At 38.2% G+C, this 26,451-nt stretch overlaps 1 protein-coding gene across 1 annotated transcript; it reads right to left on the reverse strand.

Annotated features, from left to right (window-relative positions):
• Window positions 1-1,915: 1,915 nt before the first annotated feature.
• On the reverse strand, window positions 1,916-25,492 carry LOC104269514 (melanopsin-A-like). The gene is made up of 12 exons (XM_009877251.1): window positions 25,196-25,492; window positions 17,529-17,671; window positions 15,499-15,632; window positions 14,544-14,747; window positions 12,547-12,718; window positions 11,560-11,724; window positions 8,728-8,835; window positions 7,384-7,564; window positions 4,217-4,369; window positions 3,623-3,691; window positions 3,127-3,165; window positions 1,916-2,279 (listed from the first exon to the last, which is right to left on the reverse strand). The coding sequence occupies exons 1-12, from the start codon at window positions 25,220-25,222 to the stop codon at window positions 2,088-2,090; spliced, it is 1,587 nt and encodes a 528-aa protein (XP_009875553.1). The 5' UTR covers window positions 25,223-25,492; the 3' UTR covers window positions 1,916-2,087.
• Between the last annotated feature and the right edge of the window lie 959 nt (window positions 25,493-26,451).

Consider the following 26,451-nt stretch of genomic DNA (forward strand, 5'->3'; position numbering starts at 1 on the left):
AATGACCTATACCATGCACTTACTAATACGTGAAACAACACATATGAGTTTTGACCTATTTTCTTGACAGGTGCAGCCTTTTGTGACCCTTATGACATGGGCAGCATTCACGAGCCTTTCCATTTTTCGCTAGTGTGAATGGCCTTCATGACAAAGGGTGGGAAGAATTACATGTTTCATGTTTATAAATAATTCTAAAAACCTAAGCAATAAGTCATAATAAGATTCCTTAGACTTGATGAATATCTTTGAACACACTTCCCGTTTGCGGATTTTATGTTTTCTTTCTTCTTTCTCCTTATTGCTACGTGTATATATTATCAGTTTAATATTGTCCTTTGCCAGGAGACAACATCCGTTTGTGGTAGGTGAAGGGAGGAACTGTAATAAATTTTCCATCTCTAATGCCTATGATTTTACTTACATAAAAATATCCTGGATTTTGAACAGTTTGTTTCTTTTGGCAGTTTATTACCAGCCTGAATGGCCCACTTTTTCATGATCTAACATTTGGTTGCTGCAAAATCATTATCACCTCCATTTTTAGTTTTAATAACCTTCCTTTTAATAAAGCTCAGTTTGAAGTAAGTTTCCAAAAGTTTGTTTCAAATTAATGCCCCAAATCTTCTGGAACCCATTGATTACTTTTGTCCTCTCAGAGGAATAACCTGGTTACTTTTTTATATATTTTTATGGCTTTTTCTGATACTCCATAAGGAAGAACTGATTTACTTGGGACAAAATTACTTTCTTGGTTCCCTCAATTATTGCAATCAAAGGGAGGACTACTAGAGGGCCCACGGGGAAGGACTGTTTCAATATCTCTTTGTGCCCTGTGCTTTTGGGCTCGGAAGGTATATATCCCCGCTGTGGACTGACTATATCTTATGATTCTTGTGATGTAGACTGCTATGGATTGCAAATTAATTTTGTCCATTTATTCTCTTGCACTAAAAGGAGCACCAAGGAAAAGCAGAAAATCAGTATTTCATAGAGCTCTTTTCCTTTCAGGAGAAATGAGTACAATCTCATGGATTTACTCAGCGTGGAAAAATCCTCAGCTATAAGCATGCTGCTGTTTAGAGAAGGGAAAAATTAAAATGCTGTAGTGGTGATGGTGTGGGTTCCACGCTTCTCTAGAACAACTATTTTTGGAGAACTAATCCTTCTCCTCCCAAGATTTACTTTAGAAAAAAAGATATCTAAAGGTAAACCACTTTGAAATATTAGAATGCAAACGCATTGACTTACCCATAAGACATTTCAGTGCAAACAGTGCTTTAAATTCAGCATTCTTCTCATGAAACTTGCTAAAAGAAAGTTGGAGGGGCATTTTCTAATGCTTTCCTATAGCTCCGGGGAGGTTAGCTAAGAGCTGGTTAAACTAGTCTCTTAAATGACTGTTGGAAAAAGAAGCTGTGTGTGCAAAAGGTCATAGCCTCATCCTCAGTACTGTTCCTTTCTCTTCCCCCAGAATCTCAGAACTTAAAATAAAGATCTGAGACTTCAAATTACTGCTCAAGTGTATTGCTTTCAATTGAATTGTAGAATAAAATGAGGGAAAATGTGTCATTAATGAGAGAAGGAAGCACTGACTGTGTGTTTAAGTTTTCTTTTGACTGTGGAACTTCACAGTAATGAAACCATCCTCAGGATGCATGTTTTTCTCCAAGTCTCTCGGCTTTAGGTGAGAATAGCTGTAATAGCTTTGAAGTTAAACCACGGTAAGTGAACAAAGGCCAGGTTTGAATCTCATACTTCCCTTTCCTCCCAAGTTAATCCTAGGAGGCTTGTAGGTGAGAAACATGCAGTAATGGAATATATACCTGAGCAGAGTAAAATCCAAGTGAAAGAAATTGGGTTTTGAGCTGCATAAAAAAAAAGGGATAATAAAATTACAATGTGACTCAGATCAACTGGAGAGAGTTCTGATGCTGAAAAGCTTACTCCTCTTGCTTTTATCTTTGCTTGCGTTGTGTCTTTGTAGGAGCATTTCAGAACAATGTATGGAGGTATTCTGTATTCAGCTGCCCCATAGTTGTTCCAGAGGTGTGGGCTAAAATGACATTTTGGCTTGTACCACTCACTTAGCTGTTGGACTTCTTGTTCTGCCTGTGCCTCTTCATCTTAGGGTAGAGGAAACCGGAGTTGTATCCAGAAGGCAGCTCCACTCCTTGGACATTGCTGTATGTTACTGTAATGCTGGGTATCTGGGCTGCAGATGATCCATGGTGAGACTCTCCTTTTCCTTGTCCAATGCCATTCAGGCTTTCACCTCTCTAAAGGATGCAAGGATTTAGACGTAAGGGAAAACACAAACAGCTACAAGGAGATCAGGTTGCATCATCTATGAAAAAGTGGCATATATTTAGATAAGCACTTTGCTGATCCCCACGACTAACTGAAACTCAAACTTAAAAGATGGAGGAAAAAGTAGATCTGAATATTTTTGTAGTATTTAACGAATAACTTATGTGAAAAAACCTGTTAAGTTAATGTACTAAAGGACAGACTTTGTATTTGCTACTTAAGAGCTGGTCTAGTTTGGTGGGGAATGAGGGTAATGACAGCACATTTGACTATGAATAAAAGTGCTGTGAATATGTTCAGTCTGTGAATTCAATCAAGCAGAGAGTCCCTTCATGAAAAGGGATTGTTTAGGTTCATTAGAGCAAGAGGTGACGTAAAATGCAGTGATAGCAGCATGGATAGTTTGAAGGGGGAAGCAGACTGGAGAATGAAGTGAAAACCAAAATTGAGGGAAAGATTATTTAGGATTTTTCGACAGAAGAAATGTTAGCTGGCAGTTGCACGGGACCGAAAAATTAGAGTGTTGGGATGAAGCTAGGAATAGCTCACAAGGTTCACTGATAATAATAAAGAGATAAATTAACATGTTTTTATTACATTTGGGTTGATACTGCAAAGGTAAACCTGAATTGTCTTCACCTGTCAACTGTTTTCTATTATTTCCCTGTCTGTCAAGAATTAAAGCATGTTGACTCACTTGTGGCAAATGTCAAAAAAATTTTATCAGTATGGCTTAGCTTTCTTACATGGAAGAAGAAATAGACACTAGCACTACTTCTTACCGAATAGGTGATACAGTATGTTTCAAAAACTTACCCTAATTTCCTCCAAGTTGCATTTTTTAGATGTTTGCTGCTATCCAAAACAGAGAACAATAAACAGTTAACAATGTCACTTTGCACAGCAGTACATGCCACAAGACTATGGCTGTCTCAGAGGTACAGCCATCAGAATGGCTCTCTCAGCTTGCTGTGTATATCATTCAGATAAGATGGCACAAAACTAATGCTTCCGTGCTCTACTAAGGAAATCACCAACCTCATCAGGGGACCTACTGAGTTTTAGAAAATATTCAATTTCCTCCAAGAAGTTGGACTTAAGGAGAACCCTGTAGTACATGTGTTCTCCTTCTGCCTAGTCTCAGCAATGTTCTTCCCTTTGTGGTCATGTTTTCTATATTCTGATGGGAGAATTGTGTGATTTTTGCATCTCCAAAACTAACTTAATTTGTGATCAGAGACTGGGATTGTCATTAGGTTTGATTCACTTGGTTAGTTATACCCATGCCAAATACTAAAATAAAAATCATTACAGTAGGTGTAGCTGTGTACTCTCTGATATTCAGTTCCACCATGGATATGTCATCAGCATCTACAGCTGTCTGAAAAATAAACACAGATAAGAAAGACATGAATAATATATAGACATGTCACAATATTTCACGTACTTGAAATGCAAAGCATAGGAAAAAGAGGGGACAGCAGAGGACTGACTGAAAAGTAGTAATATGCTAAAGAAAGTCTTTTTTTTTTACCTCTTGCCATATGTGTTCATTTGATAGCAAATAGTAAGACAACACAAAGATTGGCCCAGTAATTTAGACAGTGAAATACAAATATTACTGAATACACACTTAAAATCAATCACAAGACTGTGTACCATTCAGCTGCTACATTCACTAGAGCAGCACCATTGCTTGTCAGAAATGCAACAGAAATCTGTATAATGAACCAGGGTGGAAATAAAAAGCTGATCACTTTTTGTAGCCTCTAATTCATTACTCACTGTGTTACCCCCTAGGTTATCCCCATCTTCTTGGCAGGAACTTTCATGATTAATTATGGTGAAATGTACAGATTTGCTATCCTACCAGTTTTCAGAAAATTTAGATATTACGGTCTATTACCTTCTCACAAATCCCAGAATCCTGGCTCTTCAGTTTAGGTTTGGCTCTGATGTCAACAGTTTGAGTTGGGTCTTTACCAGTTTCATAGGAACTCTGTCTGCTGGCACGTCTGGAGAACATACTGGGGGTATCAGTGTCTGTGTCAATGCAGACCTAAAATGAATACAGCAAAAAAAATATCACTCTTGGTTCCTTAAACTTCCATCCGCTTTGTCCCTTGAGAATCAGTTTTATCTAGACAGAAATTGTAAGAGGGACAGGCATGGTAGAAGAGACATTTCACAAAGTTATGCCATGTATGACTTCATAAAATATTTGTTTATAAGGGGGACAAACAAAAATAGGAAGTCTGAGTCTAAAATTCAGCTTTTAAAATTTTTTTTCTCCACAAGCGGCACTGCAAAATTTCAAACAAAATACCATTTTGTGGTAGTCTATTACTGAAACTTCTCTGACATTACTGGTAGCTCTGAAGAGATAGTGTTTGCATGGTAGTACCCAACTAGGAAGCAAAGGTGTTTGGAGGAATTAGGGCCAAAGTTTCCAAAGTGGCTTGGGAAGAAGCAGACGTAAATGGAAGGAAATGTCTGGGCACTGCAGAATCAGTGCTTTAGGAGCTTTCTGTTTCATTAAGGAACCCTGATTTTATAAACTGTGTTTCAATTAGAAGGAAAATAAGGAAACAATAAGACAAAATGTCTCAACCGGAATTTCCTTCTCCTCACTCTGTCAGCCTTTTCACTACAATGATGAAGAATCACGGAATTCCATTAGTCATAATAAAACAATGAAATAGCTAATGGGGCTGTGATGAGCAGCTTGTGGCAAACCAGCCTGTTTTCTGTTTGACAGTGTACCATGCCTTAAAATGGGGGAACATAACAGTACAATACGCTTTCTTAATTTTTTGGGGGCATGAAGGGTGTTTCATAAGCAATCTATGTGTGTTGGATGTAGCTTCCATCAGATGAGAGTACTGAATACCTTGAAAATACTCAAAGCACTTGTTGATACTTTCAAAATTTTATACTTTCAATTATTAATACTTTGATAAACTTTCCCCAAGGATGAAAATAAGAAGTGCACTTTGATGGAACTGGGGAAATGAGGCTGATGAGTCTGTTACTATTAAGAGATCACCCAGTTGGTGATGCTGTTCCAGAATTTTAACACCTAAGAGACTGATTGTTCTAAGGAGAATCAGGATCATTTTTTCTGTGGGGAAGGATAAGAGGAACACAGAAGAAGGTGAAGGAAAAATTAATTTAATTTGGAACAGTGACAATCAAGATTGTATTCTCAGAAGCAGCTTTCTAACTATGGGGGAAGCAGTGATGCAGATGAGTCTACAGAGTGTGTCTCCAGACTGAAGTGGCTCCATGGAAGATTTTTTAGAACAGCTTAATGTGATTTCCATGAAGACAATCTAAACATATGTTTTCCGGCTGAAGCACAGGAGGTTGGGCTAGGCTATTTTCTGGATCCCAACATCTTAAAAAATGTACTGGGCTTCCCATGCCATACACAGAGTGTATTAGCACTAACAGTCCCATTGGATCGAATTTTAAAATGGAAACAACTTTATTTTCTGAGCATCTGTTCTGGAGCTTGTCTCCTTTTCATTGCAAAGAACTGACTGGAAATTGTTTCGTTAGGATTTTCCAAGGAGCAGAATATCATTGCATCCACAGGAGTACAAAAAATTACATGAAGGTAATTTATCAGCTTGCAGTTTCGTGACCAGCCTTGACATAAAATACATGACAGCATAGGTACTGACTTTTTGCATTGTGAATGCCTATGTAGAAATCTCATAGCTTAATTGAGCCACATACGGTGCAAAAATCCCAAAATAAATTATCAGCGAGCATTGAAGCAATTTTGTTTGTTTGCTTTAAACTTGAGTCCTTCTTTCTGGTCTCTACTTCAGCTAAACTGGTATTACTAATAAATAAGAGTGTTCTGTGGTCAAATCAAATAATTAAGGGAAATGTATTTTTGAGTCTAACATTGTTCTGAACAAGATCCGGACTTACTCAAGACTTATAGAAAATTTCAGATTGAAGCATGCCAATTGCTTGGAATTTTTTACTTCAGGCATTTTTCATTCTCCATTCCACTGTTTTACCTCTAGTATTAAGCGTTGCTTTCCTAAAAATGGTTTGTATGGGTCCACTTCACCAGCACTGATAGTAGTACAAGAACAAAGAGTGTTACCAAAGAATCGAGTGTTCTAAGAATCGGGATTCACAATCACAAGACTTGCAATATACAAATGTTCCTTTTTAATTAGCCAGTTCTGAAACCTTCCACCTAAATGGTGACTACTAGCCTGAATAATTTCATTTTGATTAGACCAAGAAATTGAAAGAACGTAGAGTGCAAAGAAATTGAAATGTTACTGTTAAAAACAACTGTCAGAATTCAGCACTTGGCTGTATTAGATGCAATTATTACCTTGACTATGAAAATGAATCACCAAGCTTATCATGCATTTGGAAATTTTATTTGAAACGATTGCAATGAACTAGCTAACGTGCTTAGTTACTTGGTTAGTAATGTCACTTTGCGTTGCAAGAGAGAGCCTAGGATGCCAAGTATTTGCCCTGTTTTCAGCTGCTGAGCAAAACATTTGTTTTCACTTGGACTAGCAGAAGCAAGCTGTTGAGTTCTTCTGTGAGAATGATTCAGTAATGGATTTACTGATTTGTCTGAATCTGGTGATTAATATTTTTCTGAATACACCCCACTTCACTTTCAGAAAAGACTACCTGTTTCATTACAACCTTGCTTTCAGTGCAGAGACTAGCAGGTTTTTTTGTGTGTGCCTAAACTCTAAATCTTTGATTAGACAAGTACATTCTAGAGGAATGATCAGACTTTCAAGGGTGCTCTCATTTTAAGCTTCCCTTTTTAAAATTCCTGTTGTTTCCTCTTTCCACTCCTCTTTCAGTGTCACCAACCATCAAGAATACAAAGATCCACATTCTGCTTTTTCACTTCAGCCTTCTGTCTTTTACTTCACTTTGTCCCTCTACTTTCTCTGGACTTCTTGTAACGAGCGCCGTAATGGATTTCATCTAAAGAATCTAGTGCTTTGAAGGACTCTATGTGAAAATTAATTACTTTGCAATTAAAAATGGTCATATAGGAAGTGTCTCCCTTACTGATTCACTGTCAGAGAGAGAAGACAGCCGCCTTCTTCCTTTCTGCAGCCCACTTATCACAGAAGACTGGCTCGTTACGGTCGCTCGTCTGGAGGAGGGATAACTGCTGAAAGACCGTGAGTTTTTAGGAGAAACTCTCAGCAGGGATCCAAGGCAAGGAACATACGTTGCGATGGCTGTTCTAATGGATGAGAGGTAGAACCAGTCAGATTTTTTCTGTTAGCACAAAGATTCAGTCATGATAAACAATGCATTTATTCAAAGAGATATATTAGTACTGCATGGACAGGAAAATTACTGGGTACAAAAGGAGTTTTCCAGATATCCAATATCTCATGTACAATCACCCTGCAAGATCACTTATTCACAGTGTTCTGCAGAACTCAAATTTATTGCTTGGCAGGGATAAGGGCATTAAAATATAACTCTTTGAACTGAAGGGAGCTATTAAAATGATGTTTTATCTGCTTTCAGCTTAATCAGGGCAAAAATAAAATTCTGTCCCTTTAAACTGAACCTCACAGAAGTACCACATAATGAATTATTTTAATCTTCCCCTAAGCAGCTATTCTAGCTTCCTCTTACACATCTGTTTGCTGGCTAGCTGTGGAGCTGTGCAACATGTGCGGCTGTATTATAGTATTTCTTTCCTCATATGCAGCATAAGGAAACTCTTCTGCCTAGCTTTTCTCTTCCTCCCAGCCTTCCTCACTCACACATCCATGCCCACTCCTTCTCTATCCAGTCTCCCGGGAGGTCTTTTTAAAGGGCAAACCAAAGCATATATGTTTTTGTATAAATGGATATGCTGCTATCTGTCCTATCTCACAGCCTACATCTAAATATGATATGGTAATGACCCTACATGTTACAGCTCGAAGAAGTACTCTCTGAAATATGAAAGCTTCAAGAAAGGTGGGGAGCATGCACAAAATTACAAAGAGCTGGACTGACTTACTGAATTGCATCTCTCACTGGCCTGGTTAATTTAACAAACTGCTATTTGCAACACTGCCAAATGTCTGCATCTCTCGTAAAGATAGTTAAAAAATTTATGGTGCTTTCCTGTGAGGTGGGAAGGTCTCTAACTTTTACCATGTAATCTGTAAGTTCAGATCAGTATCCATAAACATCTCTCACTCCCATCTGCATAGCAATTTGTTCCAAGAACAAATTACACTGACATTTATATGGCATTGAGAAGTTTTCTTGTGGAAAGTGAGGCTGTCTTGCTGAGGTAAAATGAGCAGGTGAAGCAGAGTTCAGGTACGAGTTCTAAAAGGGACAAAGTTACAATATGATTTTCTTTGCTATATTAAGCATAGCTTGTAAGAGTGAACTTACCTGTATTTAGGGTGAGTGATGGCATAAATGATGGGGTTGTGGATGACAGAAGCTTTGGCAATCACTGCTGGTATGGAATTCATGAAGGGTGTTAGAACGTGGGAATATCTAGAGTAATGCAAATACATTATACATTTAGTATTAGGTTCTGAGTTCTGAGTAGTCCATACAGTTATACTTTGGCAAGACAATACTTTGTTAGTGCTCTAGAGAGAGTAAAAGGGGGAGTTGTTTACCCAAACAGTGAGAGAACAAATTCTACATCCTTTGCAAGTAAAGATGAATACCACCCTAACTGCATTTTCCGAGACATGATTTTCTTGGGGTTCTTTTGCAGCATTTTATTACTCTGAGTCAGAGTGGTGGTAATTCCCATGTTGTTTACGCTAGGGACCAAGTCAGCTGTCAATAAGTGAATGTGCATTCATCAGGGTATCGATCTGTTCCAAACTCCGCAGGTGTTCTTGCTGAGTGTAAATATGTCACTAGATAGGTGTGCAGAATGAGGCATCACAGGGAAAGATGACTAATAAATCTATTTTCATATTCAAGCTTTTTTTTTCTGCCTGTTTTGAACTAAACAGTGAATCATAGAATCATAGAATGACTTAGGTTGGAAAGGACCTTAAAGATCATCTAATCCAACCTCCCTACCATGGGCAGGGGTCCCCTTAACTAGACCAGGTTGCTCAAGGCCTCATCCAACCTGGTCTTGAACATCTCCAGGGAGGGGGCATCCACAACCTCTCTGGGCAATCTATTCCAGAGTCTTGCCACCCTTGTACTGAAGAAAGTATTTTCAAGTGTCAGTTATGTTCATGTGCTACTGTGACCATGCATATATGCAGGTGATGTGAGTCTAAAAGAATGAACTCTTTGCCGTGCTGCCATCAGCCACTTATTTTTTGAATATAGCCTGAGGTAGCTCATAAGATCTTGGACAGAAGAAGATCAATAGAACAGCTCAGACCAAAACAACAACAACATTTTATAGGCAGTTTCTACCAGGCAAATTCTCCATAGATCTGCTTAGAGGCTCTGAAGACCTTTTCCTATACTGGTAAAAAGACTTCTAAGTGAAATAGCCCAGTAAGTCAGTCTTTCCACCTGAGGATAGCATCCTTTCTTTATCACTGCTTTTCTTCCTGAGAAAACAGTCTAAGCTCCATCTTTCAATTAGCCTTGTATTCCTATAATACCAGGTTTTCCTCTTAATCCTCTCTCAGAAGAAGCTCTCTCATATTAGTGCTGCAAGCAAACAATGGAGAGGATTGCGTAAGTAAGTGGCAGCTCATCTTCTGATGAAGAAATTTTTTGTCATATTGTGGGAATATTTTTGTTCTGTGATGAGGTCAAAATGGTTTGCCAATGGTAATGTAGGACTCACTTTGTCAACTGCCTGAATGCTGAGATGCCATTTCACCTCTAATTTAAGGCTTTTCTCAGATAAGCATGTTCTCCCTATACAATTTGTAACATAGTTTCTTCTAAGCATACTTTTAAAGCATTGGTGTAATTCTTCTGGAGAACACACAACAGTATGACCTTTCTGGAATGGAGTTTTTGACCTAGAGATGAGAGGGAGCGAGCTTTGGTAAGACTGATGAAGTGTTCACCTAGGAGAAGCAAACAGTGACAAAGGCTTTTTTTTAAGCTAGCCATCTGCAGAAAATACAATATTAGTTAGTATGACTGTGTGCTAGCTCAGTGTTCCCCAACCAAAATATTTTGCAAAGGAGTTAAGGTTCATCTTTAATTTTGTGTATATTGTTGCTCTGTCAGTTGAGCTGTCTTTAGTCCAAGACTATAGCCACAGACTCCATGTCTGCCTCCTGTATATGTCACACAGTGATTTTATCTGAGCTCATTGTAGTAAAAGTCCACAGAAGGCCTCCAGGCTTGGTGTGACAAAAATCATCCCTGCCTCACAGAATGCTCCATCATAAGTCAGTTTATCCTGTGTGTCAATTTTAGGAAAACTTACATTATATTTCTACTTGAAAAATACAAGTATAAGTGTTTTGTACTGTCTTGAAAGTCTTCTTGAGAATTTGCAGCTGACAAGACTTTCTAATGCAGATAGTCAAACCCGTTTTACAAAGGCTAAACTGAAGCACAGGAAAATTCACATGTTAACATGGCAGAAATATTCACACTGAGTCAAGGTATCCAGGCACTCGATCCATTGCTTGTTCCTGGTGTCAAGCTATGTACAGATACTGTTCTAATAGAATCATGCTTTTGTTGAAATTACTGTATAAAATGCTGACAATTAAATAGATTAAGAACATGCTTAGATGAATTGTATTTACAATCTTTTATAGGCAGCATCAAAAAGCTCCCCAATGCAAATATATACTAATTTTGAATTTTCATATACATGAAAGAAATTTGAGCTGTTTGATGTAACAGAAGAAAATAAACAGACTTTTGTAAGTAAAAGAAATGGATTAAGAAAAGAGAATCAACCCTACGTTAGATCTTTTGGGGCCTCTTATTTAGCATTTTGGTACTAAATGAAGCTCAGATAGTTCAAATACCCTAAAAAGAGAATCCACATTCAGAAATCATCAGCACGGCAATATGATATTTCCAGTAGTAATCTTCCTGTTTTCTTATTCTTTTTTTACCTTTTCTTTTAAAAGTCAAACTAAGAAAAAATAAAACATCAGCATGTGCCTCATTTGTTAAATGTCACTCCTAAATATGTGAATGTTTTGGATGCTCTTCAAGCATTAAACTTGACAAGTAGATTTGACTTTCATCTATCTTTTACAATTTCACACCTTTTGCTTTTACTGCATATTCCTTTGCTGATACATTCATAATTACCCAGCAAAAGCTACCAGAGCAACAACAGAGTATGGTGACCAGGAAATGACATAAAGCAAGATGACAATCAGTGCAATTTTGGCCATCTTCCACTCATTTTTCATCCTCTGATACTGTTTCTGGAACTCTTTATTTCCATGTTTGCATCCAAATATCTGAACAGACCTAGGGGAAATAAACATAACAATAGGAAAAAAAAAAAGGAGGTAGGGAAGAGAGCAAATTGTTTCATAAAATGGGGCAACAGTTACTCTTATACTAATTTATGCTAAAAGTCCTGCATTTTTATTCTGTGTTAAGGTAGGTATGTGACCAGTCCTTCACGGTTAAAAGCACTTCTGTTGTACTGTTCAGTGGTAAAATTCACATGTGAGCAGTCCTATACCAAAGAGAAGTCTTTTCTTCCCCAGGTCTAATTTTGAGATCTTACTCTCTCTCTGACTTCTGAGCTAAGTGACTAGATATGCTGATATCTACAGGACAGATACCTACAGACTGCAAATGCAATAAAAGCATATTTGCCTTTTTTTTTAAACAACAGTAGGTTTTGTTTCAGAGACCTGTGATTAAATGTTTTACCTCTCTTTCACCCTTTTGTCAAACATGGAATTTGTAGTTCAATTCCATCTCTTTTTCTGTGGAATAGTTGTTGTGTTCTATGATGTCCCTTCCGTATTTCTTTTGGTTGGTTGATTTCTGTAGTCCTTTCTCAACCTTCAGATTTCTGTTGATGCTACTCATGCCCTTTTCCAGATCATTATATAATCTACTGATCAGCTCTGGCTTAAATTCAGGAATGGCCCTTCTAAGGATCATACTTCTTACCATGTTGACTATTGACCGAATTCTGGTTTGGCTTCCTGTCTCAATCGTGCATACAAAGTAAAAGTGAAAAACTTCCCAATCTTCTTCTGTTACTCTTTGGTTTAGAAAATAAGCAGTCACTTAAACAGAAGAATAAAAAGTTAAAGACTGCTGGCTACTTACCTGTTGGCCTTCTTGATGGCCTCAAATATAAAGATATAGCTGTATATGATGGCAATCAAAGGAATGAAAAAGACGAAACAGAAAAGCAGCATTGTGTAGGTGCGAACTGATGGTGTGAAAGTCATGTAGTCCCAGGAGCAGGAAGTCAGCAGACCCTCGGGGACGTATGCACCTAGAAGGGAAGAAAGGAGAAGGCCTAAGCCGTGATGTGATTCTTCTTCTGAGTGCAGAAGAGAATGATACTCAGAATAACATGGCATTTAGTACTATTCACTTAAAGCAAAAAAAAGTTTAAAGGATACACAGTTCTTCATTTAAAGCACCTCGTTTTTTTCCCTTTTACTCTTTTGCCCTATTGTGTTTCCATTCACCAGTCTAAGGCTTCAGGTCGGAAAACTGAAAGATTTTGCTTCAGTTCTTGAATCTTGTCTAAAGCTCAGCATAGTCAAAGGGCGTCCCTCCAGATACTTCAGTGGGTCTTGGATAAGACCCATATTGTTTTTAAATATCGCCATTTCCTGTCAAATTGCTGTCTTCTCAAGGAGTGAAATGAAAGTGATTGCTATAGCTACAAGCTTTTTAAGCTTGTGCAGAGAAAATTACTGTGCAAAGGAGAAAGACTTATTGTGCAGATCAGATTAATGTTGTTGTGAAGCTGAATATAAGTTAAAGAAATTATATGTACCTAATATTCCACCTGAAATAAAATATAATCTCCTTAAAGGGACCGTGTCAAACTGTTAGGTAAAGAAATTGTCAACAGCAATGTCTTTTTATTATTCTAATTTTATTTTCACTCTTTACAGTGATATTTTCTGTTGAACTCTTAAAAATATTGCACCAGATGTTCTCAGATGCATCTAATTACCATATGAGAGTTAGTATTGTGGATACTAGTAGAATGTAGTTACAGGATAAAAACACCCTTCAAGCAATTATTCCACCTTCTCCAATTAAGAATCTAGTATCTAAGGCTATATTGTCATTTTGTTGTTCTAGCAGCTCCTCATTCATCTAAAGCTGCTTCTCCCAATATGGCAGTTTGCCTGCTCAAACATGCTTCACGTTTATGGGGGACCAGGATGACAATAACAACACAATAACAAAAATCTGCTGAAATTCTATGTAGTAACTGAGTCGGTTGCAGCTTCCTTTGGGAAAGTCAAACGTTGCTATGTTCTCATCTCAGTTGTGCTGACACATTCTCTTCTGGAATTAGGGAGTACAGTAATGGGCTGGGACTTTGAATGATGAGTTCATTCTAATTTACTGACTGAAACTGCTGACTCATAGAAAACAAATGCCTCAAATAAGGAAGAATAACAGAAACTTTGTAACAAGTTGCAAGGACCAAGATGCCCTATGTGTGTTCCAATTTGCAGGCATAAAATTCACATTTACGAAAGCAAATCGGTTGTTACTAAATGCCATCCTTACTGGAAGCCCTAGTGAAGATTCCAGTGGCTGAATGGAGAATGTGACCACTCCCTAGTGTAAATTATCCACCTTGAACACAGTCAGGACTTAGTGAAGATGTACTTGCACTCCTCTTTTATGTGGCTAAAGAAATTTAGATTGACACTACTATCTTACACAGCACTTTTGGGAAGGAAAAGTGTCTGGAGAAAAAACACAAATGCATTTCTTTCATTTTTATACTGTTGAATTTGGTTCAATGGAAGTAGGTATGGGATAGTAGGCAGGCACATCCTGCCTACTATAAATTTTGGCCTTGATTTTATCTACTGTTCTTTATTCTAGTAAGTAGTGAGCTTAAGGACCAGTGCCATTGTCATTTAATATTATGTAACACACGCTGGATTTTTTTCTTTTCAGTAGGAATCTTTAGTTTCAATACGTATTTTATCAGTTTTCTTCAAATTGATTAATTCAAGTCTAATACACAAGCCATTAATTCAGCCCTTTTCTATACCTGTAACTGGTCTTTAATCCAATGCTATGAGGAAGAAAAAACCCTTTTATTCTGTTTCACTTACTCCATCCAAAGAAGGGTGGGAGGCTCCAAGCCAAAGAGTACAGCCAGACTCCTACCAGGATTATTAGGGCCCTCTTCTTAGACGTCACTCCAACAGAAGCCAGAGGTTTTGTGATGACAAAGTATCTGTCCAAGGCAATCACCATCAAAGTGATCATAGACGTAATGCCAAAAAGAGCTCCGCAGAAGGCATACAGCTCACAGCCTTTCAATGAAGATGACAGAAGTAGCAGTGAAATTAATCTACCCATGCGAATTAATTATTGGGAGAGTTCAAGTCTGTGTTTCTTGTGAACTAATGTCTTCTGGAATTTGTAAAGCAATGGAACTTCAGTTTTCCTGCAGCTATAATGCTATTTCAAAGCTGCTGTCTGTCTTGCTAATTACATTATCCGTGGAGATAATCTTCAAAGATTTTGTTTGCTTGAATTCCTGGAGACAGTGATACTTAACATATTTTCACTCATTTATTTCTCACATTTCTAGTGGGATCACTTCAGCAGTCCATTAATATCTTGCTTAACTCCAGGTTTACTGCAGCTCCTGTAGAAACAGCTGTTTTGCTTAACAATGGGTTATAGCTACTTTGATATCATGGAACCATTTATACCTCAAGGTCAGCATAACTGAAGTAAATATGCAGCCTATGAATATATTAATGAGTGATTTTAATTATTTGAAAAACCTAATGATTAAAAGCAGGGGTTTGATTTGGTTTGGTTTTTGTTGGTTTTTTTTAATGATTATTATTTTTACATGTGTGCAACTGAGCACTTCATGGAACTAAAAAAAACCGTGCTTTTGGTCACCAGAGATTAAAATAGAAACATTGCTTCTCTGACCTTCCTCTCTGTCAATACTTGTTCAAGAGGTGTGCCTGACAATGAGGAAAGAGTAGATTAACTGCCACTATGGTAAGAACACACTAAGTGATATCTTAAAGAATATATACAAACCTTTCTCACCAAAAATCCATCGTTTGTGGAGGCTGTTGGTGAAAAAAACTGGAGACTGCGTAATGGACATCAGGAAGTCACTAATAGCTAGATTGATGATGAATATGTTGGCTGGAGTCTGGAGGCTCCTACTCCTGTGGAGATCAGAAGGAATGTTGCTAAACGCTACTGCACTGTTTATTACGTTGTTACTCTTTCCTGCTAGCCTTGGCGGCTTCACAAATACCAAAACACACCACACAGCAAGCTAAAACAGAGTGTTTCCTATTTCCCTCATGAGAGTGCATAAGCAAGGCTCAGTTTTACACCCTTATACTCCTGGGCACTTTAGAGGATTGTTTTGATAACCAGTTCAGTGATGGGGATAAATCATATTGTTGTTTAAATATTCTGACCCAGTGCACTGCACATCCATGATTAACAGGAAATTAAAGCTGATGTACTCTATGAATTTCTGGATCTGAGTCATGTTAAGGAGGGGGAGGGGAGCTCATTTTCCACTGCTGATAAAATCATCAGTGACTTCCAAATACAGGGATTAGGCAAATTTACTATGTACCAGATAAAGCAATTTGTTTTATATCAGTTCTTCTCTATGACACTCATTTCACTGGCCCAGACACTGATTTTAAAGAGAACAATATCCAGCCTTCAGTGTATCCTGCATTTGTATGTTATTCATAGTATTACAGACTAGTGTTTTAAAGGGTACACATGAAAGTTCAACTGAGAGTTCCTCTGTTTGGGGTTCAATGTAACATTTTAGCTCCTTTTTCAAATTTTCAGCCTTAGACACAATTGGAAAATACCAGAATAAATGATGGGTTCTTTCGCTGATACAGAATCAATCTCTAGGATTACTGTCCCTCATCTGTCAGATATTATGAGTAGGTGCTCATGGGGGTGCTCGTATTTGTTCTGTAGTCTGCAAAATTACTGAACATATTTCTGTTTCAGGCAGCTGGCTGTCTTAAAATTTGCCATTCCTTGAGACTGCTTTGTAAGCATCTGATGCATTCTCCAAACTTCTCAATAACTTGTTACTTTGCTATCAGTGTCCCCTTCTGTCTTCATCACGTATTCAAATGAAGACTAGAAGATTTCCTGAATGGGGCCAGCCAAACTGCTAAGCTAGCTCATGTACTTCATCCTCATACATGTGGTCTGCATGCCAGCACCTTTCCTGTTCTTGAGGCCATGTCATTCACGCCTAAGTGTTGGGACCTACTCTGAATGCACATCCTGAAACCTATCATTTAACACGTCACATACATGCAGGGTTGAGACCCAGACTACTCTCATCCACATTCCGGTGATTTAAATTAACATGGCCAAATTATTATGTAATTTCTATTATTTTGGTTGATTACATTAGTGCCTAAAGAGCAATCATAAAGTAGAAACTCCCTGGCCTGGAACATCATGCCAGTGCTGTACCCCAGAGTGACAAAACAGAAACGGTATGAATGAACAAGAATGGTGAAAATACCACATGGTTGTCAAAGATCCAATTTCCTTCAGATATAAAAGTTGGAGTGAGACTTTAGTTGTAAGGAAATATGCCAATTGTTAGAAAATGTGAAAACAAGAGACGTGGCCAGTAAGGGACGGAGGGGGAAAAGAAACAGACTAGTAAGCAGCAGGAGCAAGGAAACGTCTAAAATAGAGAAGACATCTGGAAGACACAGATGCAAAACACCTCATCAGTCCAGTGTCGACACAGTTCATCCAGTAGAAGAAAACTCACTGGAAGGTTTCTGCTTTGTCTGCTTTTCCACCGCTTGGTATATCTAGGTGATTTTTTGCAATTTTGTAACAATTTTGCTATGGCTATAGTTGATGATAGGAAGAAATGGAAGGTAAATGGCAGCTTGCCACTTTTTCTCCTGCAGCAGTGTCTCTTGGTGCATTTTACTATGTCTGCACAGCAGTCTGACAGAATGCTTGTGCTGCATTTGCAGAGCATAGTCAAGGTGTTGCTAAAGTTCATAAATTTAGGCATTTATAAAAGCATTCAAAAAGAAAGATACCTGCAGAAAGCGTAGATGACCAGGAAATTACCCAGAGTTCCTGTAATCCCCACTATAAGAATGACTACTCCAATTGTGTAATGGGCATGGTCTGGGACATCCACTGTAGGAAAGGCACCAGGAACATCTTGCACTGTCATCTTCTGTGGAGTAAACAAGAGGTCATGTGCTTCTCTAGAAGAGGAAATGGTCAAGAATGCAAAAAGACAGCAAGCAAAAAAAAGGTCAGAATAAGCTAATTGCTTTCAAATTACATTTACTGTTGATCGTTGTCAGGGGATGAATATGCCATCAGCAGTGCAAAGGTTGAAGTGCAGTTTATACGTTTACTGTTGATTTTAGAATTTTGGTGAAGAAAAGCAATCTATTTTCTCACGGAAGGAAGATTAGGATATAAAGGAGGAAAAGAGACAGGAAGAGACCCCTTTCATTGCATCTGACTTGTTTAACAACAAGTAAGTTTTCTGTAGTTTTCATTTCATGAAAGTTTCTGCATCTGTAAAGTATGATTTCTGTTGTCTACTGACATCACTGGCTAGACTTCTCAAGTAGAAATTATCTTCTATGGCTAAACATGCATTTATTCCTTTAGTAGTATGGCTGTTTCATTTCTCCCACTGAATAACACTGAATTGCAAGCTACGCTCAAGATTTGGCTACCAAAAGCCTGGCGTCATTGAACAAGAGTCTTCTGGGAACTAAATTAAAGATCAGAAAAACTAACACAAATCCTTTATACCTTACACATGGTTTCCACACCAGTTCTGTTTTCACTCTGCACTGAATGAAGGTATTTTTCTCTTTGTAAAGTATGTGATAAAGCACTTGTTGGAAGCATATCTTAATCAACTATTAACTCATGGCAAAATTCAGTAGCCAAGTCTGAAGAATACAGCATTTTTAATAACAATTTTAAAACATTTGTAGTTAAGTATCAGAAGCCACAAACACATTTTAGGTTAAGGGACCTGAGATTAGTAATGAAGCAAACAGTAAGGCTGTGCCAGGAAGCAGAGTGACCTGATAGAAACTAAGAGGAGAGAAGAATAGCTCTCCAAATCATCACTGTTCTGCTGCCTTTTGATATAAGGTCAGGCAAGGAGACATCAACTCTCAACTCTGTGCAACTGCCACTGTCCTATACATGTCTTGGCATCAACTCCAACCAGCTAATGGAGTCATGAAAAATACCAAGCCCCATCCTCATTCATCTGCCTGGACAGATCGTGTTTCTTCTTCGTAGCCAGGCTTTTCTCATCAGGGGTGGCACTCATTCTGGCATAGCATGGCCACTGCTTGTAGCTCAAGCCTGCAAAGTGCAGGCATGGCATTCCTCAGCTACTGAGCTACAAGAGTCACACCAGGGTTGAGAAAAGCCCAGGAAATATTTTGAATTATTTGTAGGCTGCCTACTGTGAATACCATCAACCTGGCTGTGGCCTAGAATCCAGGACAAAGAAATTCACTGTACCAAGGGCTGTGCCTGTACCAAGCTTAAAAAGTGCTGTGAGGCTGGATATGTTCTTTCCAGTCACAAGTACTGGCAAGTGGTGGTACGGCTGTCATACAGTCATCCCTTCCCAGGAGAAGGAAGGCTGCTGGTAGGAAAGGAGAAAAGCGCATGGAGGTAAATTTGAAGTTCTCCCTTTTATGTCCAGGTATGTTAGTTGGCATTCACTGCCAGAGTGCAACTCTGAATTGGCTTTGACAGCACCCCCGTTATCAAAGGAAATCGGTGTTTTCAGACAATAAAGGCAAATGTTGCCTCTAAAGACATCTGTGAGATATGGGCTGAAGCTACCGGAGACTGTGTGTTTAAAACGAACATGCCAGTAGCAAGAGGTGAACCCCAGGAGTGTCTGGAATTCTGGAAGAGATCAGCTTTGCTTTTGTGCTGAAGATCTGCCTGCAGCCATCGTCAACAACTAGAGTGCACTCTCTGTGTTTCTACATTAGCAGCAATGAAATGCTGGACAAATACTCTGATCTTAGAGAGAGAAAATGTAGCTCTGGCTGTTACTGTAATTGGAGCAAAACGTTAAGGCTAGTACACACTAACTGAATGACAGCATCATGGCATTTATTGTTAAGATTCCTGCAGCAAAATGTAGGTTGGCATCACATTATCAACATCAATGGGCATCTTGCCTAGGTAGAAACCGATGTGCTTAACACATTGCCAGTAAAATAATAACAAGCAAAAAATACCCCTAGAAATAGCATGTGGAGAGGGAGAATCTGAGATAGAACTGTTTTAAATAAATGAGATTGGGTATTCTTTGATTTGGGGTTGATTTTTTTTCTTCCTTACCCTTGTGCCTAGAACGTTTTTTAACTGCTATTCTACAGAGAGTTAATGATGATTATTAATGGAATGGAGATCTCTAATGTTTTTCCCTGTAGCTGTCCATTTAATCAGAACTCGATCAAGGTAACAGAAATTAAGCAAGCGAAGGAGCTTGTTTTGCCTACAAAGAACAGATTAAAATGGCTTTAATTTGAATTAAATTTGTGGAGGACTTAGTGCAAGGAAGAATTTAAAAGATAAACATATACACAGAGAAACCACAGAGAGGAAAGGTTATTTAAGGGACAGTAGAAGAATTTGAAATTACTTATTCAGGAATGAAACAAGTTCAGAGTCAAAAAAAGTGTATGTAGAAAAAAAATAAAGGAATAATATTTTTACTGGAGCAGTGATAGGATATAGTACTAAACAAATGGAGCAAAAAAGGCCTGTGGCAAAGAGGAATAAATTCACATCTTAGTGTGGACTTCCTGTAGGCCTGGGATTTTTACAACAGGGTCCAACTCTGGCTGTTCTCTAAGAGGAGAAAGTCAATTATTAAAAAAAAGTAATTTCACTGGTTTATTTGAAATACAGATCTGATTCAAAACTTCTTAAAGTCAAAGAAAGTTGACCGGCAAGGCATAAGATCAGGCCTAAGCACTTCAAATTCATCACTCAGCTGCATAGGTACAGCTTCCTCATCAGAAGATAAACACACATGCCTGTATCAAGTTCAGCTCTATATCTTCTGTGGGAATTTCACCTCTAAAGAAAGGACAGGAAGAAAAAGATAGTGGTTGTGGAAATCAGGTCAGCAGGATAATCAAGAAATCAGACAGCTCCCAGAGCTTTTCTCTATTCAGTTTCTCCAGCAGATGAGCCTTGTTCAGTGTCTGTTGTATGTTGTCACACCACCGTATGAGCACTGGGTTGGCAGGGGAGAATAAAAATCTCACTGTTGCAATCCTCACTGTAGCAATTGTCCTCTGAGAATACTCTGAACACCTATTTCAATTGCATTAATAATACACAGCATTGTTGCCTTGGATGCTTTTCTGTTCAGCCTTCTTTCTAGCAACACCTCACAATGAAGATAAGAAAAATGAACCGGCAAAACCATCACTTCATTATTTCTCTCCCAAGTGATATGACAACACAGTTTATTTAATGTAACATGGTTCAAAACATCATCAAATGCACAAAGACACTGAACTGGAAGCAAGGAGGTTGGGCGCTTTCCAGTGGATGGACAATGGACTACACAACATTCCTGAGTCAAGTGAAAGATGCTTGCACCTGAGGCTCTGCACCACTGGGTGCCAGTATACCCACAGACCAACCATGCTGGGAGTGGCTTTATCCTGTCGGAAACAATTCATCGGGAAGCATCAACTTCCACACATTCAGTCAGTCAGTATAAATTTTGCACATTTCTCAAGCAAGCAAACAATGGGTATGGAAGCTGTTGAGGACGTCAAGGTAGTAAATATAACGTAACAAAATTTCTTCACAATGAGTACTGAGGATCAGTTGGAGAACTTATTGCTAGCCATGGATGTCATTTCAGTCAACCTTGAAAACATGGTTTTTACTATTGTTTGGGTGTATATGAAGATTGGTCTTTTGCTAAAACCGTAAAAGAATTTGTGTTCTTAATTTGTGATAGGTGTGTCATTTATTACTTATTTATACTACAGTTTTGCAGAATCAGATGGAGAAGACCGTAAAACTATCTTAATTTGTGATAGGTGATAACTATCTTAATTTGTGATAGGTGTGTCATTTATTACTTATTTATACTACAGTTTTGCAGAATCAGATGGAGAAGTTTGGTGTGGTAAGGAACTTGGGAAGTGCCACACTGACTGAGACCAGCATTCCTGACAAAACACTGTCCTGTTGTTAACCACGGCTGGGTGATCTGCAGGGCAGCAAAACACACATAATGAACAGTGATGTAGAAATTTCATTTTCACTATAGAGTCTTAGCAGTTGATTTGTACCCTAAACCAGGGTTGTTATCCCTTTGAAAGGATAATCTTAGAGGAGGGTATTTTTATCCTCCATATATAGGTGTAATCCTTTTCTAAATCCTGCTCTGTCATTTGTCTGGATAGAGTCAGTGACAAAAAGTTATGAAGTTATGAAGTTGCTCTACTTTAGCATATTTCCTTCCAGCAGGTTTAAGTGTATCCTTTTGGAAATGCTAGAATTGTTCTCCCTAAAGGAATCCTTGTCAACTGCCTACAACAAAACAGCTAAACCAGAACTGACTGTGTTTTCAGTTATCATTCAGTAAACTTGAGTGAGACTTACAAAGTTGAGATACTTTTTTGATGTTTGGAGAAAAGCATGGAGAAATGTCTAAAACTTTGCTGTTCTGGCCTTGTCTGTGGGGGCTGCAGCACAACACGGAGCCTCATTATTCTATATTTATGGGCTGCTGCCACAAGTCGTTACAGGGGAGGCACAATTCTTCCTGGAGGGCCAATTTGAGCACCCAGCCTGCTTCTGCAGGAAGACAGCTGCACACTGTCCCTTCTGCTGAGCCTTAGCACAAGCAGGGAAGGGGTAAAAATGAATCAGCCATAAAAATCAGCAGCGTAAGGCAGAACTTGTATTTCACGGTGAAGTTTATCAAGACTCTGGAAGACACTGGTCTGAAGACAGTTAAAAGGATAAAGGAATTCTTCTGCAGTCCAGGACAAAACTACGATTCCCAACTGATTTACTCAGGTTAGAAGGAAGTCTTGATTAGATTTAAAACCCAAGAATATTTGATGCCTGCATCTATTCTGTTCTGGGAATCTGTTTTTTATACACATTTTCTAAAAGAAGATTTTCTAAATAGCTATTTTATAATTTATTTAAATAAAAAAAAAACAAACCTAGAACCAAAAATCAAACCAAACCAGCTGAGCTCTGAATAACTTCTACTAGAAGACATACAATTTTTGAAAGTCTAACCCTCCCCCCCTGCCCACAGCATGAGAAAATTATTTATGTATAAGTGAAAAAAGGACAATGTGAAAAGAACACAATTCACCTATTATTGGGGGGGAAAAACCTGTTCTTTTTCAGAGTAAGAAAAAATTCATACCACTTAATTACTGTTCATTTGGAGACGTTGATTACTGAAGTCCTATGAAAGCTAACAGTGACGATGGTAGGAGCAAGGCCATGCATATAAATACTTGAGTATTTCATATAGCCCACTCCTCACATTTTCCCAATGGCAAGAGTTTAAAGCAAGGTTTATACTTACAGGCAAAGAAGAAATCTTCATAAGGTTGTTTGAGGATTTAAATATATCTCAATGCTGGTTCTAATTCATTAATTGATTTATTTGTGTGCCATTATTTCAAAAGCCAGGAATAGAAAAGACTAGAGCAATGACATTTTTCAGCTACTTCTACCTGGACATCAGATGGATTGTATCTAATTTGGTGTCATTGCTTTTATGAATTCATCTGGCTTCAGACTGTAGGCATTGGTTTTGCAGAATAAATATTTTAATGGAATAGAGCCCAGTTCCAAAACACAGCAAGTTTTGGCGGTCCCATGTTGACTTGGCAATGTATCAGGTTTCTTTGTTCTTAATTATCCTACAAATACAGGTAATGAAGCCACTTATTTATACAATATGACTTATACAACCAACGACAGTGTTAGGCCTTTTTCACTATAACAAATCATATAGATTAGAGAAAATTATCAGAACAGACATACTGTAATTTCTTAGGGTTTCTAGGTGTGGTGTTTATATTGCCTACCTACAAGAGGCCTCAAACAACTGATAGCGCTTATTTTTCTTCGTAGCTTCCTGCTCTGATTTTTGAGCTTGCCTCTGTAGGCACTTGTGCTCTGGTGACAGGCAGCATAAAGAGGAGGGTAATCCCACATCAATTACGGTTTCAGCAGGGTGACGCCAACTGCTAAGCCCTCTTTCCAGGAGCCAGCAGAGCTTTCCATAGATGATATTTGTCCTGTTGAGCAATTTGGATAGCAGATTTTGTATCCTGTCTTCCGGATTTAATCTCAACCACATGCAGCACATATTGCTTTCAGTCCTGAAATTCTCTTAAACCAATCTTTGTGTCACATTAAAATGCAGAAGTTTGAAAATACTGTCACTTGACCTCAGGAGAGGAAATGGACAGCTAATTACCTCTTTCAGGAGAATAAGAAAAAAAAAGTTTTTAGTTTCTCTATGTAAATCACTCTGCCCCCAGAATCCTTTTGCATTTCGCCCTGCACTCTCAAGTCCCTCTTCTCCCTCCCTGTTATGTTCTGCTATCCTCTTTCATATGTTATCCATCTAATTTAGTTTGTAAGCGCCTTGGCTCAGGACTCTTCTCTGTTTATTTTTCTGTAATACACTGTACACATCCAGGTTCTATTAAAAAGCAAATAAACAGATTGCATTTTTACTCTGCAAATAATAATGTCCTTCATTATAAATTAGGATCAAATTGAAACATCAACATCTCATATGCATAGAAACTTTTGGAGAGTTTAACACTGGCACACGATTTTTCAGTAACCTCTGTGTTACATGGGCCATGCCAAAATGCCTCGTGTGACCACATTGAGATTTCAAGTTGAATTTCATATTTTAAAGATTTTAAATTTGGCTTGGGTCATTTTTTTATTGTTTACTTTTAAATAGACTTTTATATAAACAGCAGGCAAAAAACCTTTCTAGCCCTAATAGCATACTGAGATAGATAACTCAAAGAGGTCTTTGGAACTCCTTTGGTTCAGGCTTGTGAAGTGGGACAGAGAATATTTTTAGTGAGCCCAAAGAAATTCCATCCTGAAATGCCATCACAACAGAGTTTCACCTTCATACATCTAAAGAATTTTTCTTTCTGTTCAGTATTTAACAACTGAGAAAGAGTTTTGGTAGAACTTGCCTGGGAAGACCTCCTGAACAGCTCTTGGGTAACTGCAAATAACAACTCTAACTTAATTTACATAAGTACTACACTTACAGACTATTACAGAAATGATGGGAATTTCCATCTTGAATAATGAGACCAGAAAGCGTTGTGTTTGAACTGCTAAACAGTTGTTTAATACACAACAACATGTTGTTCTAATAGTTTGCAATGTATTGGGTGTACTTTGCCATTAGACACTCTTCCCTGTCTTTTGCCCATGTAACACTGCTGAAAAACACTGCTTCTACAGTCCTTTCTGCAACAAACAAATAGTTAAAGAAATAAAAATATTCTGAAGTTTTCATTATGTTGTTCATTATTGCATCACAGCATTAAGTGTTTCCATGCCCCTTAAGGGTCCATTTACAGTTCTATAAATGCCAGCTTGGTCAGCAGAACTACTTCTACAGCTTTTAGTAACAGAAAACACTTACTGTCGGGGCTCTAAGAGGCAGGTCCATCAGTGTGTAGGTATTGGCTTCCGAGTCAGTCCATGCATTGAAGGACTCCACAGGTTTGATGTTATTGGGGTCCTCGGGGGGACAAGAGATCCCCTTTTGAATGGGCCGATTATTCAAGCAAACAAAATCGAAGCAAGCACAAAGAAAAGCTCTCCTCTGAATTCAAGTCAGCCAATTTACCTTTGCGTGTGTGGTAAAGCAGACTGATAGATTCTCTGGAGGTATAACATGAGATCCAGTGCAGAGCTTCTCACTAGAGCTTCAGATTGCTTCACTCGATCTTCAGTTTAGCAAAGGGCAGCAGCAGCGGCTTCCATTTAAATACAGGAGACAGCCAGGGTCTGCACATGCCCAGTTTGAAGCTTGTTCCATCCAGATTCCAGCCTCACTTTAATGATCGGTATAAAACCGCTGCTCACTTAAAACTGCTGTTAGCTTTTTTGCACTTGAGGGATTTATGTCTGAATTTTAGGGGTATATCCACATTATCCCTGGATGAAGACAAAGAAGTTAAAAGGTTCACTTTACTATCCGTCTTAAATATTAGACCTTACTGCTCATTTTCACTGTATTGGTGAATTAGTTTTTTTGTAGTCTGCTTTTAAAGAAGATATATGTGTACAGTTCTGCTGAAATTGTCTGAACTCAAATAGATTCTGATATTTAACAATGTGCTTGTATGCACTTCTGTCTTGTAGAATTTAGGTCATGGTTATTTGTTTGTCCACTTCTAAAAATAAAAAAAAAAGTAGGGATAAAACCCACTGACATCATCCTTTTCTGCTCTTCAGTTAAAAAAAAAAAAAGGACAAAAATACCTTAGGCAGAGAACAGCAAATAACCACTTGTATCAAGAGTTCTCTGCTTTCCTTATCAGTTGTGTTTAGTTAGGGCGTACAAGACCAGATTCTTATTCACACCAATCTTCCTTTACATTGCACTGTGCAAAGAGGTACGAATTGCTGTATTTCCAGTTGAAGGTTCATTACTGTGGTAAAGTGAAGTTTAATTGCAATAGAGAATTAGGCGCAGAGTGTGAAAAAGCTGTTATAGCAGATAGTGCTGCACCCTGAATATAAGAGAGTTTAGGCCTTCCACCCACTGTCAAAATGACCCTAATGCAAGCTATTAGCTTCATTCCAGTTGTTAATAAAAATAGATGATGTGAACTGATTCTGGAGAGCCTTCGTGAGCAAGTTGTGGTAGTAGCGGTGGGAACTATATTTCCC

This window comes from Apaloderma vittatum, unplaced genomic scaffold (assembly GCF_000703405.1).
Source record: "Apaloderma vittatum isolate BGI_N311 unplaced genomic scaffold, ASM70340v1 scaffold18609, whole genome shotgun sequence".
Lineage (NCBI taxonomy): Eukaryota > Metazoa > Chordata > Aves > Trogoniformes > Trogonidae > Apaloderma > Apaloderma vittatum.

What these genes read in the sequence shown, in the direction of transcription:
- LOC104269514 (XM_009877251.1), bottom strand. Translation starts at nt 25,222, where the DNA reads ATGGACCTGCCTCTTAGAGCCCCGACA. An exon ending in GTCATCTACGCTTTCTGCAG is followed by an intron (nt 15,633 to 17,528) that starts GTATCTTTCTTT and finishes TGATCTCCACAG; the next exon opens with GAGTAGGAGCCTCCAGACTC. An exon ending in ATTCTGGGATTTGTGAGAAG is followed by an intron (nt 3,692 to 4,216) that starts GTAATAGACCGT and finishes TTTATTTTTCAG; the next exon opens with ACAGCTGTAGATGCTGATGA.